Source organism: Episyrphus balteatus, chromosome 3 (genome assembly GCF_945859705.1).
Source record: "Episyrphus balteatus chromosome 3, idEpiBalt1.1, whole genome shotgun sequence".
Lineage (NCBI taxonomy): Eukaryota > Metazoa > Arthropoda > Insecta > Diptera > Syrphidae > Episyrphus > Episyrphus balteatus.
Window position 1 is genome coordinate 22,087,066 of NC_079136.1, and position 17,519 is coordinate 22,104,584.

Here is a 17,519-nt window from a genome sequence, read left to right on the forward strand (position 1 = left end):
CAATAAAATAACGGTAAATAATTTCAATAACCTGCTGTAAATTGATTAAAGAAATACATATTTCTTTTGATATTTCCAAATAAATGAGATCTGTATAAATGACTTGAAGAACACGAATTCCAAAAATGGTTTGAGTAATCAACTAGGTAATTGACTTTTGATTCTTGTTTTGTGAACTATATTAAGTTCAATCACTCCTAACCTTGAAAGTTACATCCATTTTAAGCGTTATAGCCTTTGTCCAAACAAGATACACAAGTGATAAAATCCTGTTATACAGAATAAGTTTGGATGGTTATTGAGTATAAATTATTTTGTGTGTTATGCATTTTAAATACTTACCTAAGGCTCTGTGAAGAATTAAATTACGTTACTTTGTTTCTAAGTAAACGAGGATGTAGCGTTTAAATCGTTTTTTAAGTTATCTTCAAAATAAAAAAAAAAAACAATCAATTTGATTTTTTTTTTCTACGGAGGATTCTTGTGCAAGTAATAGCCATTTTAATTAAATTCAGTTACTGGTACTTTATGACGCCTTCTTGCTCTTTTGCGTTTTCAATGAACTCAGTTCGTGATACAATTTTCAAATAGAGACATTAAATTAAAATATATATATTTTTTTGTAATTATGATTATCAAAAAAAAAAAACATTATTTAAAAGCTTATCACTATCAATGAATACAACTGTGCTGCTTACTTTCACAGTTTTGAGCCCACTTCAAAAACAGGATTTTTTTGAAGTAGCTTAAAGATTATGTTTTTAACAATATTTTTCGTGCGTTAGCAAAATAATTTTTAATAAACCGCATTTTTCTATTTCATTTAGTACTTTAAATGATTTTAGAATATCTTATATTGAAATATCGAGAGCGCGTACACTGAGGGAGAAAACAACTTAAAATCAATCAATGAAAACAACTTTGATCTAACTATTTTGCTTTTCGTTGAAGACGATAATTTTAAAATCAAAGTAGAACGACGTTAATTTTAAGTTGTTTTTTAATAGTAAAACATCCTTGAATCAAAGTCATTTCAATTTAAAAATAATCATTTTTATCAAAAAAACAAAACCGACTTCTGGAATTTATGGTTTCTTATATAGCCAGAACTGAACGAAATTGAAATAGGACCACATTGCAGGCACCAGCTTTCCAATACAAAAATTATCAAAATTGGTTCACTCAGTCCAAAGTTATGAGGTAAAAAAAATAAAGACGAATTGAATACCTCCTCCTTTTTTGAAGTCGGTAAAAAGTAAAAAAAAAAAAAATTATTTTTTAAGCCGGACAAATCGGATTAATTTCTTCAATAAATTTTTACCTCAATATAATTTTAAAACAATTTTAGTGCGTATAAACCCGTTATGAACCTTTTGTTTACTTCCAATCTGGAATATCTCGGGAATTGAGTTCAGCACCTCAAAAACAGTTTGCTGATTAGTATTTTTTCAAATTTTCTTCTGCTATAGAAAGAATTGATGAGTTCATTCCTTAAAAGTTTTGTGATCATTTTTAAATATTTTAAGTTTGAAAATGTTTTTCAAGAACTCTGCTCTGAAAACCACTGTTCTGTTGAATTCAAATTGAAATATCTTTCGTTTTAAGTTCAACTTTGGAACCTTTTATAATAAAAATTAGAAATTGACTTTTACTAAAACTTTGAACTGTTAATTTATATTTAGAGAAATTGCGTTTGAAATAAGAAGTATTTTAGTAAATACATTTTTCCTATAATGTTTAAGTGAAGAAATAAAAAAAAAGACAAAAATCAATTATGAAAAGAGGAACCAAAATAATTGTTTAAAGTATGATAGTCTTTGAGCCCATGCAAAATTTTGGGAGTGGAGGTATAACTAAAATTTGAGTATGCAGCTTAATTGCCTTACTGTCAGACTTTTGAATTTTTTGTAAAAACGCATTAGGCTTTAAAACTGGATACTTTAGTCGGTCTGTCAGCATATTCCGTTTGGACCCTTACATTTATGAATCTTCTTTGACTCCATTTGCCTTGACTATCAGAACTGTAGACTTTAAATTTTATAATAATTTCGATTTCTTTTTTGAAACGGTTGATCACATTCATTATTCAATTTGATTCTCGTAGAATTTTCGCGTATTTTTCCTTCTTCTCTCCAAATTAACTTCATTGTTTATAATTTTTTTTTAAATACTAAATTTCCCACGACATGTATTCAACAAAAATACAAAAAAAAGTTAAAAATAAAAAAAAAAAAAATAAACTACACGTTGTATTAAAGTCGTATAAGGCCATTCATTGCGCATTTGTCTCCCAGGTGGCGACTTGCGACTTCATGCAAACATACAAAAATTCCTTCCGTATGTTTAGCAAATTTGCCTTGCCATCGTAATTGTTTAATCAGCAAAAAAATGCATTCAATAAAAACAAAATAAAATAAAAAAAAAATACCTGAAAAGCTTTTCACTTTGCATTTATTAGCACTGCAGTTAAATGTTTCTTTCAAAAACACATTAATCATAAATTTAATTACTATCAACCAATCCCTTGAGCAAGTTGAAAACACAATTCAATTTGTTTATAATCATGACATTTTTTAATATTACAACTTCCCTTGCAAAATATAAAATGATGAAAATGATAATTGATTTGAGTTTCTATTCTGTCAATATAGAACCACAAATTACGAGTAACTTGTCGATTAAAATAGAACTTTGCAATCATCCTCGAATCTAGCTAACACTTAAGTCAAACAACATTACCGAGTGCCAATATGTGTGCAAATAAAAAAATATAATATATAAGGGATTTCAAGTATCTATAGCGCTTTGCAGGCATATTTTTTTTTTGTTTAATTTATTTACTATCTAATCAAAGAAAATTCAAAAAATACTTTGAGAGTGTTACGATATAATCATCACAAACTTACTTGTGGCCTCAGTAACATCTATACGCAATGATACGGCGATACACGATACCGGATCTGGCTATTATTTAGTATGTCAAGTTCAATTAGAAGGAGTTTTGGACTTGATGTTTGCATTTCAAGTTACTATGTACTTATCTAGAGCAAACATGTAACTTTTTATCTTTTTTCAAGAAATATCTGGAAGAAGACCGAAGACTTCAATTATGTATATGAAATTTTATCTAGTTTGCTGCAAGTTTGGGTTTGCTATTTATCCAAATAGTGGAAAGTCTGCATGAGTTAAAGCAGCTGGCTTAGTAAACTTGCCTTCATTGTCTCTATTTTCATATATTAAGATTACTCAACATGTCCAACCGGGTGAAGCAAGTTTTGTTTCTTCTTTCGTTATTATGGAATTGAATAGTGCACTTTACTTGGGTATGCATCAAAGCTTGAAATAATAGCGCGGGATCATAAAACATAATAATTTGCATAATTGTATAGTTTTGAAGCAAATGAGGTTTACATAACAACAAAAGACTCTTTTTTCTTCAAAAACAAAACTGTCTAATGAAAATGGGAAATGATAAAAATTAAAAGAAATAAGAGTCATCGAATATTTTATTCATTTCCAAGAAATTTCTCTTTGCCCTATTAAACTCTCATAAACTTAGGACATTTCGATACCTATCAAGAACAGAAGTCATGACATCAATTAAAATGGGAAGTGGATTGTTGTACTTGATAAATCTACTTATATGTATAATGGGAATTTCCTTCATTTGATCTAGAAAGTGTAATTTAAAATCAGAATTTGAATTATTTTGTTTAGTTGCCTTGACAATAATTTGTAGGTACATGCGAATGTAATAAATTTTTGTCTAGATTTGCATCCAAAGTTAGACTCAAAGTAACACAAGGTAACAAAAAGTTTTTGGTGCATCACATTGAGCTTTGAGAAGTGGATATTTTTTTTTTGTACTAAAAAACTATTTGAACAACAAAAAGTACTAGGCAACCCGCAAGAAAATCACGCATCTATAAAATTGTAACAGACACTAATTCTGGCTTTGTTTTGCATTTATGTTAAAATAAAGTAAATATTTCTCGAAATTGCTGACATTTATCACTCTTTCGGTGGTAGGTTCACCAACAAAGAGAATATTTGGAAAGGGAATCGCCCAAGGTTGAAGTTCAGAACAAATTTTTGTTTCTCTTTGCTGGCTTCCTTAACCAAACCAAAAGTGTTGTTCATCCAGTCTCTCCCATTGTACTTTGCGCATTTTGCGCATGCAAAAGCAGTCGGGGACATAAAATATTCGTTTAAAGATGCTTTTTACATTTAACTGACTGTTTTTGATTTGTCCAAATACATATATTTTTTAAAAATTGAACTAGGGTGTACCCAATTGTCTTTTCGCGCAAAGCATTTTAAATTATTTTTCTTTTTGCTTCGGTCGAAAAAGTTTGTATATAAAAAAAAATTTAAAATACCAAATGTTTTGCTTTTTTCTGCAATAATCAATTGGAAATAAACCCAAAATTCAGAAAATAATAAATTTTATCATATTTTTATACATTAAATACGGAGATAAGCAAAGCTAGAGTTAAATGTACTTTAAAAAGTACAGTAAGATCATACATACATTTTTCTTTCAAGTTTCGCTTTTCGTGGTCTTCCGTGACATCCTTCTTCCCTATCAAGATCGTCATAATCTGAAAATGATAAAGAGGACGAAAAGCTATAAACGATATTCTATTTATACAACGTAGGTAGGTAGGTAGAGATGGCGGTCAAAGCAAACCATGTTTGATTGACCCAATTAGCACAGGATGCGCCGTTTTGATACCAGAACTTATGAAACCTTGGAGTGATAATTGGATTTATTTGAAATACATTTTTTAATTGGTTTTTAAAAAAGGGAAAAACAAGTGCTAATGTCTTTTCTGGGTCTAGAGATTAGGTCATATGTTTTGGATTTATTATAGGTGGGCCAGATTTTTCTGGATATGACGCAGCTAGTCAAGTTGTGCCACCTATTGTTAGCTTTTGTTAGGTATTTTAAGAAGATATCGCCCTTCATGACTCCTATGGGAATGTTAACTATTTCTGCTAGTGACTCATGAAGGGCCGATTTTATACAACGACTTCTCACTCGATCTGTTGACTGTCAAATTCTCTATTATTTGATTTTTTTTTAAATACATACTTACCCGCGCAATCGGAGAAATCCCCTCCCTTATTTATCTGCGAAACCCTTAATCGAGTTCTCAAATGAAGATAAATACATATGAAAACTTAATTTTTGTAATAGAAATGATCTCTATCAATTTGCAAAAAAACCCTCCAAGTATAAACATGTACAATATAATCACAATTAACTTCCAGCTTATTTAAAAAATAAATTTATAAAAGCAAAAACTCACATTTTTATATTAATTTTATTTAATTATAATTTTCTTCTCTCTTACAGGCGGCCACAGTACATTCTTTGCGTTACTTAATTGTTTTGTACATATTGTTATGTATTTCTATTATATGATTGCTGCAATGGGTCCACAATATCAAAAATATATTTGGTGGAAGAAATACTTAACAACTTTCCAAATGGTATTACCACAAAGAATCACACAAATCATATAAATTAATTTTTCCAATAAGAGAAACATATTCATATATATTTTTATATTTCAGGTACAATTTGTTGCTATATTCACACATCAATTTCAATTGTTGTTTAGAGAATGTGATTATCCTAAAGGATTTATGGTTTGGATTGGTTTACATGGAGTTATGTTCCTATTCCTGTTTTCGGACTTTTACAAAGCCAAATATACAAATGCTGGACGTGGGGCTAAAGCAACAGCCCTCAAAGCTAAAATGAATGGCCATACAAATGGTTCGGTGTCGAATGGAAGTGCGAAACATGAAATGAGTAATGGAAGTAATAAAGGTGCTTGTATGGTAAGTTGTATTACACGGTGTAACACTCAAAATATACGCGGGCGGAGACCTATCAGGTTTTGTAGAGCTAGTCGCACTGAATACGGAACGGTATTTGAAAATCCCCTAACACCCCCAAAATCTGGAGTTACGGGCAAAAAACGGTTTTTTGGACCTTCACCCATTGAAAAAATTCTAGCTTCCACAATTTTTTACCCATTTTTGATTTTTTTACAGTTTCTGATAGAAGATAAATATACTTTTTTAACAATGTATAAAACATGTAACTCGGTTAAACCACTTAGAATTTATAAGCTGTCAAAGTTCAAAAATTCATTTTTTTTTGTCATTTGCCCAACTTCGGCATCAATTTAAAGTATATGTTTTCAAAACAACATGCTATTTAAAAAATATATTCTAAAACTATATCTATTTCCCAATTGATTGATGTATTTTTTATGAAAATCACTTCAAAATTGGCTTAGAAAAAAAAAATTTTCGATTTCAACCCAGATACAGAAATTGGAACTTTTAGGTATAGAACAAAAATGTTGTTTCGGCACGTAGTAGGATAAGTTGGGCGCCAGGATTTGATGAAAGGTTTTTGTAGAGGAGCTCAATACAAACATTTTTTTTCTTTGGGAGGGGGGTCTATCTCCCCCCGTTTAGGTGGAAGGGGCATTTTTCTAAAAAAACATTATCAAAACAAAAAAAAATTATTAAAAAACAACGGCAACACTTACAGTAATAAATGATACCATTTTCAAAAGGCAAAATTGTGCATTTGATTCTAATTTTTAAATCAATATAATATTCCCAATAGTTTTTGAAATAATCGATTTCAAAGTTAAAAATAGGGGAAAAAAAATTTTTTAAAACTCATTTTATACAATTTTTGTCCAGACTGTGAATTTTAGTAAATAAATTACTTAAACAGAAAACTGCCTCAATTGATTCCTTATCGAACCGTGAAAACTATATGTTTCTATGTCTTCTAGTTTTTGAGAAAATTGAAAAATAAAAACAAAAAATATTTTGAAAAAAGAAAAATCTGATAAAATAATTTTTCAATTTTCCCAAAAACTAGAAGACATAGAAACATATAGTTTTCACGGTTCGATAAGGAATCAATTGAGGCAGTTTTCTGTTTAAGTAATTTATTTACTAAAATTCACAGTCTGGACAAAAATAGTATAAAATGAGTTTTAAAAATTTTTTTTTCCCCTATTTTTAACTTTGAAATCGATTATTTCAAAAACTATTGGGAATATTATATTGATTTAAAAATTAGAATCAAATGCACAATTTTGCCTTTTGAAAATGGTATCATTTATTACTGTAAGTGTTGCCGTTGTTTTTTAATAATTTTTTTTTGTTTTGATAATGTTTTTTTAGAAAAATGCCCCTTCCACCTAAACGGGGGGGAGATAGACCCCCCTCCCAAAGAAAAAAAATGTTTGTATTGAGCTCCTCTACAAAAACCTTTCATCAAATCCTGGCGCCCAACTTATCCTACTACGTGCCGAAACAACATTTTTGTTCTATACCTAAAAGTTCCAATTTCTGTATCTGGGTTGAAATCGAAAATTTTTTTTTTCTAAGCCAATTTTGAAGTGATTTTCATAAAAAATACATCAATCAATTGGGAAATAGATATAGTTTTAGAATATATTTTTTAAATAGCATGTTGTTTTGAAAACATATACTTTAAATTGATGCCGAAGTTGGGCAAATGACAAAAAAAAATGAACTTTTGAACTTTGACAGCTTATAAATTCTAAGTGGTTTAATCGAGTTACATGTTTTATACATTGTTAAAAAGGTATATTTATCTTCTATCAGAAACTCTAAAAAAATCGAAAATGGGTAAAAAATTGTCGAAGCTAGAATTTTTTCAATGGGTGAAGGTCCAAAAAACCGTTTTTTGCCCGTAACTCCAGATTTTGGGGGTGTTAGGGGATTTTCAAATACCGTTTCGTATTCAGTGCGACTAGCTCTACAAAACCTGATAGGTCTCCGCCCGCGTATATTTTAAAACCTCATTTTTGTAACACCGTGTTATTAAACAAATAGTTAGTGTTAAGTTAGGATGGTATTTTCTATGCGCTAATATTGGTTATTTGCATCACAAATTCGAACTTTTAATCGCATCTGCTCGACTTTTGTTGGTAAAGTTTCTAGTAGTAATTCTCATCAAATTCACTTAACACTTACTTAGACCGAATCTTACAATTCGCACTTAAGTCTACTCTGTCCATTTTGGACCTCTTAATGACTTCAACTTAGTGTAGGAACTCAATTCATACTACCGAAATTGAAGTCATTAAATTATCTTTGTCACAGTGAGCCCTAAAGCCTATGTTATCTTATAACAATAGACTTTTTCAGCTTTGTCATAATATCCGATACACCAATTTTCAATAAAAAGATTTAAAAATCGCTTAAATGCTGGAATGTCATTCAAAAATAACAATTAATTCTTTAAATAGTCCTTACCCGGAAACCTCTCACTCTAGCATACCAAAGCTTCAAGGAACAGTGACCTTCCCATTTATTTACCACCCGGACCGAGAGATTGTACTTCTTGACAGTTGCAGCTGTTTACAGACAAGTGACAAGATCAAATAGTTCTTTTGTAGCAGCAAATAGCATGCATACAAATATATCATTCTCCTTCGAACCTTCTCTTGTCATTTTTGGCGTAATGCTTCCTTTTAATGTCGCTCAGTTTTTCTTATCGTGACTGGCTATGAATGAGATCTAGATTTTGAGCTGAATTTTCAAGGTGATACTAACTGCGCACTTACTCTGCAGATTTCTGACATTCGTCAAGGCACTGTGTGTAGATGATGATCCATCACTATGATGTTGTTTGTAAATTACAATAAATGGAAATTTTTGATCTTGTGTGAATTATTCATAGGTGATCATTAAAAGTTATCCAGTATTGTGGTAGGATTCCAATTATATTTCTTGATATAAGTTTCAGTTGTTGAATTATAGAATCTTACAAGTCTGTTGTGACCCTTGGCCTTCAACTTGACTTCAGGGGGCGTTTTGTTTATGAAATGTTCATATTATCTTTTGGGGAATTCCCCCTATCCATTTGGAATAAGCATTTCCTAATTCATTTATTTATCAAACCTATCTACGTCAAGATGATAACATTTTCCCATATAAGTTCATATCATAGTGACAACAAGAAAAAAAAACCCTAAATCACGAGGTAAAAACCACACAACAAAACGTGTCCAATTAAAATGATTTCATTCACAAGACATGTCCAAAACAGAAACCGAAAAAATACATTCTTCCCACTCAAAAGAAAAATTAAAAAAAAATATAAATGATTGACATTGCTGTTCTGTATTTTATAGACAACAAGTACCATACTGACGACCTTCACTTAACCGTTGTTTTGTCAAAAAAGCCTTGATTCAGTAGAGTTGTCTATATAGACGATCGCAATTCGCGTCGTCCATCGTCGGCAAATTTATCCATAAAGTAATTATTCCATTATAATCGGACATGTTGTGCACGATCTTTAATTGCAACAGATCACACTTTCAAGGTTATGCGGTGCGTTTCCATGATTGCGCTGTTTACCTGTTCTTGAATAGTGTGTCTGTGCAAGATTGATCATTGTTTTTGTTGTTATTGTTGTTGTTATTAAAAAATCCTAATGGAACCTGTTTTATTGTTTGATTCCTTGTTTGCAGCTTCAGTAGAAGTAGGTACTACCTAGTAGTTTGTAATTTTCCAACATTTATTATAATCTCAAATGATGATGGCAGATGAATTTCAAGTTCATCATCGGTCATCAACATGGTAGTTATATTGTTATTGTTGTTGTTGTTTTTTTTTTTTTTAATTCGATTTAGAATATAAATACAAACTGAAGTAGAAGTAGCAGGAAAGTGATCATTATAACCAACTTGTTTATTGCAAACCATAATGATGGTGATACATATCAAATCAGACGACTACGTTCCTGATCCAACTCCAAAAGTGGACAGTGGTTATCTCTAGAAGATGATTGTTTTTTTTTTTGTTCTTTTTCTATATTTGGTTTTTATGCTAGACATAAAAAAAATATTGCTGAGAGAATCTTATTTTTTTATGGGTTTCAGTTTCGTTTTCAGTTTTGGAATGTTTTTTGTTCTTTACGTGGTGTGGTGATATATGGTTGATTTGAAAATTTTGGCAATAAAAGCGAAACTGGACAAATTTAAATTTTTTATTATAATAGTTTTTTATTTTGTTTAAAGTCATTTAACCATTTATAACCCTTTTTGTTTGGCAATTATTTAATATTTTATAGTAGTTAATTATAAGCATTTTGATAAAACTTTGAATTTCATTTCTCATTATAAAATCCTGTATTACCTTCTTTGTTTAAATTAACGGATTAGAAGATCTAATTGATTCTGAACACTTAAAATTCGATGAATACCGGAGAGCTAAATCGCCTGCAAAGAGGAAAATCATTGTCAAACTGAATTTTAAAATTCTAAAGCGACGGTGACACCCCCATCCATTTCTGAGGCCAACTTCTAGATGATGTTATTGCATTTGCTTAAAAGTTTTCAGGTCCACTTTTTTTCTTAGTTATTAAATCACAGAAAATAGAACACTTTTCTACCCACTTTATGTACCCTAAGCTTATGCAATGGCTGATACCGCCATCACCTGTTGTTTTCCTATTTACCATGGACCTCAAATATTCAAATAAATTGACATCATATATATTTTGTATGTTTCACATTAATACAGTATTATTTTAACTCCAGAACATGTACCCATTTATAACTAATTCAATTTTGAATCTGTCAGTTGACCTTTGAGCTGAAATTCAAAGACTGTATTAAAAAGAAAAGGGCTAAAGTGATTTCCCTATGGAACTCCAATTTAAGATCTTCTAAACTACTGGACGTCGTCGGGGCAACATACTTTTGTTTTTAAGTAAGGATAGAATGGGAGGCCGGTCCAGTTGGTCCTTATTGGCCTTTGCTCTGAATAAGGAAACAATAAGCTTAAGCACTTACCTTACTATTTTTAGTTCATTTTCTTGAGAGCTATCTCATTTTCTTAAATAAATGTATTAAAAAAAAGATATAGCTTAAGCTCATTCTTTTTGCATATGTTTATGTTCACCAAGTACATAGTTCGGCCTAACTATAATTGGTGAAATTACATTTGATTCTGAAAATGGAATTCTTCCGTTAACGTCATTTGCTGCAAACGCGTTCGTTATCTGATAAGGAGATCAAAATCTTTAGCCACCTAGACTTGATGTTTCTTACTCATTTGATTGGCAGTTTTAAAGATAATTGCATTCTTGTTCATGCTAGCATATCGCAGTTCCGAAAAATTTGGCTTCTATGTTTTAAAGCTCACGGTACGTACCTACTCGTAATCTCCATATTATTTTAAAGTTGGAACTTCTTTGATTACTGTCTTTTGAAGTCTGTAATACACTTCAAGGCATGCTTTTCATCTATATTATGAGAGAAGTGCTTTGATAAAGATCTTAAATCCGTTTTTTTTCTAGTTACGTATTACTGATTTCACTTACTCACTCCGTTATCCTAGGAGGGATTTGCTTTCAGCACTGAACTACCGTACAGAAAGTCAGACATATTTTGTTCTCTACACTCTCGATTTTAAGTCTGTTGATGGCTTCGCACAGACATTTTTCAATATTAAAAATAAATGCTTTGCCTTTTGCTTCACCCAGATTGTACCACTTGACTCCACCTGGAGCTTCTTCTTGCATAAAAACTCCGTCAGTTAAAGACATTTTTGTTGAGTGATCGCGTGGTCCAATATCACTTTGCAATCTTAAACTACCGGCTTAATGAAAGTACCAGTGGAGTAATAGCAGAGAGCAAGGTTGTCGACTTAAAATACATTCCAATTACTGGAGTAAGTAATATGCTCAAAAAACTTTACCATTATATGCCTTTGGAATCTCAGTATCCCACATCAAAACAACAGTCCTTACAGTCCTCATTAGATTCGCCACATTTTAGTTGTGGAAGCCTGTCAAATGCGTCTTTTTTACCTGATCATATCTAATTTGGGGAGCAATATAAACACTGACAATGCAACACCTTTACTTGCATCACCAGTTTAAGATACATGAAACAGTCACGGGTGGCTCAAATTAACAGTTATTAAGTATCATTTTCCCAAGGTAGATACAGAATTCATTTGTATATGGATGTCTTAACGTCTAAGAAACGTACTCTCTTCATCATCTCTTCCAATTCCCAGCTTCGACCTTAATTTTTCCAAGTCCTTATCTGAAAAACATAAATCGGCTTTCTAAGACCAAATGTATTCTCCAATTAAAAACAAAAGTAATCTTAAGAACTTTATTTCAAATTTTAAATAAACCGAAATCTAATTTATATTTTTTTTTATATTTCAGCCCGTTATGGATGACGATAACAGCAATTGTACAGAAAAGACTTCATTAATATCCCAAACAACAAATGGACATATTGGAAATGGATACAAAAATGGCTATACCAATGGACATGCCTTCAAAAATGGTGGCGCTGTATCCTCGAATACCAATATCATAGGCGATAGCAGTAGCTCTAGTCTGCATCTAAGACAAGTCAAATAACTAAAATATTTATCTAGTAAACTAAGTTAAACTTACTTGTATTTAATAATAATTATAATAAATTACAATCATAATCATAGTTCTAAATGGTATAATTGTGTGGAACTTTTACCATTTAAAATAATGGTGGTGTGGCCGGGATTAGGCTTATCATTATAATCACCATTACTCACACCCCCTAAAATCACAATTTGATTTTTGTTTTTGTTTTATTTTTCGAAATTCATCCATGGCACATGCATACAAAAAATCTTGTTTTTTTTAAATTCACAATGAATTATTGTTAAAATTTACATTAAAAAAATTATCTTTGTCTCACATAAATGTCATTTATCTTTTTTCCTCCTCTCGTATAATGATAAATTGTATTTTTTGACTGTTCTACAATAGAAAATAATTATAAAAATGATAAAACATTATGAATTACCAAAAATTTATATAACAGAAAAAAATCCACCACAAAGTGCAGATGATTTATTATTAAGATTAAAAAAAATATATGAATTGTTTTTTGTTAGAGATATGAAAAATGAGAAGAAAGAAAACACAATTATTTAATTATTATATTTTATAAGGCAAAAGCTATATTCTAAATGCTTATAATATTATTATTGATTTGTTGCTTTTGGTTGTTGTTTTTATTGTTTTTATGTTAGGCCAATGCTTAAAATGATTATATTATGAACAAAAAAATTGGACTTAAAATGATTTTAAAAATCAATCTTTTTGAAAAAAAAAAAATTATTAAACAAAAAACAAATACATAACAAAATAAATTGCATTTCTTTCTTTATTTTGATATTTCTTAGTAAAAAAAAATGTATAGAATGTATGTCCACTTGTATGTACAATCAAGAAATTTTATTTTTTAGAAAAAGAAAATTACAAGTAGTTTCTATGTAGTAATGTGCGAAATATTTTTCATTTCGCTAGGGCGGGAGGGTGATTTTGTCTTGTTATTCAGGGAATATAATTTTATTTTATTTTTATTAAAAAATAGGTTCATAAAAAAAAAACTAATAACAAAAAAATATTGAAACTATATTTGTGAGAATTATTAAAATTTAAATGGAATGGAGGGATATAATGTACACACCTACGTATGATTATTTTTTTAATAGTAATTATATAATAATTATGATAATGTATAGTAATTTCTTTTTACCTGTATAAATAAGTTACTATGTATCTTTAAAACAAAAAAAAAAACCTAATTCTAAATGAAATAAGAAGTAAAGGAAGCAAATATATTTATATATAAATCTGTATATCTTTTTTATTTGTTTTTATTTGAATAACTAGAACTTAACTTCTACCTTCTCTAGAAGCTTTGAAGTTTTTTTGCTTGAAAAGACGATGTTAAAAAGATCTAGGTTGGGTGTTGCGTTTAAAGTTACAAAGCAATTACAAAATTTTTGACTTGAAATCATGGTTATTGGAATAAGTATGGATATACCTATACCAGCTAAAAATAGAAAAGTGGCAATCAGCCCTGCCGTGAGTTTTACGTGAACAAAATTCCACCCAGAAAGATTAAATTTCACTTTTCCACTATTTTGAGTTTCGGGCGAAAAGTTGTTCACTTTTGGAAAAAACTCTACGCATTTTGAACTGTTTTTCAGGTAATATGTTAGGTAGTCGATAGCTCTTTTCTCACTTAAATTTTTGTGGCCAACAAGAAACTAGTTTGGAGGAAAATGAAACTCACGAACAAAAATATTTCCACGTGAAACTCAGGATAGGGCTGAATGTTATGGAACATAATTAAGGAATATGTTACAAGTATCAAAGAAAGGTTGTAGCGATCAGGAAGATGCATCAGGAAAAAAGAAGCATTATGAATTTGAATATTTGTTCCTGTTGATCGTTTATAGCGATAAAGAAAACTTGTGTCAGTTGACAAGCCACAAAATCTACCTACCATCCTTCTTTTCCTGATTGTAATACACACGAACAGGAAAAAATGAAACGTAACAGGGGAACGATTTGTTTCATTTTATTTGTAATGTCAATCAGCTGGCATGAAAAATGAATTTGCATCAGGAAAAAAAACTAAACTAAGTGAGTCATTTAAAGCTTATAAATTATGGAGCATTTCCCGCTACCGCAGAGACTTTAATTTTTTTTGCACAGTAATAAAATTTGTTTTGGTTTTAGATTTTCCTCTCAACGCGGCTGGGTACCTGGGCCCCTATTGTTTAAAAGTATTATAGTTTCTAAAACCGCGTATTGGTGAAATTTCAACTGTGTAAAACGAGTTTCGTTAAAAAAACGATACTCGTATTGAATTAACGAGTGCCTTTAGCTATTGATTTGAATTTCGTTTTGAGTTTGCTTTTCGAATAAATTTTTTTTATTTTGGTGTTAACCAGAGGTGAAGTTAGTCACAATTTAAAAGATATTTTTTTTTTTTCAATTTTGGAAAAAATTTCTTCAGCTCGTTTTCGTATCTCATAGCCGTGTTTCACGGCTATTGCGGTTTTTATCCGAATGTAAATAATAGTTTCGAATGAACTGTTTTGTTTTTCATTACCAAAATTAAAAGTAAATTTCTATTAGCCACATAATATAAATTATTTGTTAGATGAACATAACCGTGAACAGATTTTCCCCCGGAATTCACAATAAGAAAAAAGTGGAATTCGCTGATCATGAATTCTAACCATTATTAAATAGGTATTGGTTATTGGTATGTTACAACTTTTTGAGAAAAACGAGTGGTATGCAATAGAGATGCCGTGATTAGTGATTAGGCCGAATACCGAATATTCGGCCACAGTCCTCAGTCGATAGTGACTTAAGTCATATAATATTGAAAAACAGAATTTAGATTTCCAGAATTTTAAAAATACAATTTACAGAACTTAAGAATACATAATACAAAAGCTGATGATTTCTGTTCATACCGAATTTTGGAATACAGTATAAAGACCCTTTCCCTTAAAAAACAATCTGGATGATTAAAAGTTTTGATGAGATCTTTACTCTACAAGTAGAAACAAAATTTTGTCAGACCCTATATGGACAAATGAATCCCTTTCCACACGCAATATAGATAAGTTCATATGCACTTAGCGAAGTAGGTACCTATAAAATAAAAACAACCGGAGCAACAAAATCAAAGTTGCCGGAACTAATTATTAGCAACAAAATAATTAACTACTCTCAATTTGATATGCGAAAAGTTCTTCGCTAAGTTTATAATCATACTCATCTAAAAAAATTTAACAGTCGGAAAATTGATGCGGTACTCCTTGATTCTGTTTCTTGCTGCTATTTAAAATCTTAGGCGATGTCGAAAATTTTAAGAAGTGTTAACATGCACTTTGAACATTTTTGTTCAACTTTTTTAAAGGTTTTGGGTGTGGTTCGCCCCTTATGGGTGGAATAGACTGTCTGAATTTTTTCTGTTGTATAAACTCTCCGTCAAAGGGTACAATTTTGGATAAATACTAATCTGAAAATTATATAGGAATAAATTGTTTGACCTAAATCTATCTTTTCTACGCTATAAAAATGATTGAGCAATATGAAAAGGAAACCCTTATTTAGTGTCAACCCAAGAAAATTAAATACAAAATTAAATTAAATGCAAAAATACTCGATTTCAACTATCATCAATCTATTAGCCGAATCCATATTTTAGAAAAAATAAATGTTCACATTGAAAAATTGAAGAAAACGTTTATTAATCGTTTTAAAAGATGTGCTTATCATTTTAAATCACTTCAGCTCCTAGGTTTATAGTTGGAAATTCATATCTTTTAACAAATCCTTGCATATTTTGAGGAGGTGTAGCATATCGTAAAATTATACCAATAGAGAAATTATACCATTTTAGATTTTTTTTACCATATTTAGATGCGGTTTTAAAAAAATACGTTACATTAACGTACATTTTAAATGAACCTATCAATTTTAAGATACACATGTACACCGCTTATTAATTTCAACATGGTTCTAACTTAAAAAATAAAAGTATTCACCGGATATGAAATTTATACCTTAAAGCTACAGGTATCGTAAGCAGCTTGCGGAGGAAGCTGGTCTTTGTGACGTTTGTTATGTTCTGTTTATTGATCTTTAATTTTAGATTTAAATGGATTGTTTCTTTTAAGTAAAGTGAAACTGGGCAAAAATTTTCAAATTTAATTGCTCCACAAAGTAAAGGTCATGTCAAATGAAATAGGTTTGTTCGTAGAGATCAAGACTTGCTCGATTCAAATTAAGTGCAGAGTATTTTTGTAAGTAATTCCCTTGGGTATGTTTATTAATTTTCTTCAATTACGCATTTTAACAAATCGAAGCCTTGATCTATGAACGATATTGTCACAAATGAATAACTTTTCTTTGAAAAAAAAGGGTTCAACTAGATATTGGTAAAATATATGACGCTTGACGCCTGAAACCTGATTCTCAGTATTGCACTTTGGACCAGACACAAATCAGTTATGTTCTTTTTATTGTGCCTGGTAGAAGCCTAGCTTCCTCTCTGGAAGTCGTCATTTGTAATTTTATACACGCTCGGTTAACTTGTCAATCATTGGATTGCTGCATGGACTCTATAAAATGAACATGTAAAAATGCCCATGCCCATTTTATATGAACATACATATGAACATATACATTATTGAATATTGTGTAGGTATGTTCGTTACAGTTAATTGCAATGGATGCCAATTAAAACGGAATTATAGCTACATAGTATACCTTTTTAAAAGCTTCTCTTTTGTTTATTGTTTTTATTATTATTGTCTTTTTTGTTATTTTAGAATGGAAACCGTGGAAGGTCAAATTTTATATGGCTATAAAGTGTTTTGTTGGATGAACTATAATCTGAACTGTAGAACTGATTGTTACTTATGATGTGATAAACATGCATATTTTTTCAAAGGACAAAGTTATGCATTTGTAAAAAAAAACTGTTTAGGTATTAATTAATTAGTAATGTTTACAGTTTGTTTTCGATACTTTACTTTAGCATTGGAATGTCTATGAGACAGTATAAAGTAGGAAGTCTGAATGAGTTTGGATTAAATGTTAGATTAAACGGATG

At 30.2% G+C, this 17,519-nt stretch overlaps 1 protein-coding gene across 3 annotated transcripts in view; it reads left to right on the plus strand.

Moving 5' to 3' along the window:
- The window catches only part of LOC129913756 (elongation of very long chain fatty acids protein AAEL008004), a 62,252-nt gene extending 48,537 nt beyond the window's left edge, over positions 1-13,715 (plus strand). For all 3 annotated transcript variants that reach the window (XM_055992587.1, XM_055992588.1, XM_055992586.1), the window contains exons 7-9: positions 5,360-5,496; positions 5,581-5,850; positions 12,263-13,715. In XM_055992587.1, coding sequence (XP_055848562.1) covers positions 5,360-5,496; positions 5,581-5,850; positions 12,263-12,463 — 608 coding nt within the window. In that variant the 3' untranslated portion in view covers positions 12,464-13,715. The remainder of the gene's footprint in view (positions 1-5,359; positions 5,497-5,580; positions 5,851-12,262) is intronic.
- Positions 13,716-17,519: the final 3,804 nt, after the last annotated feature.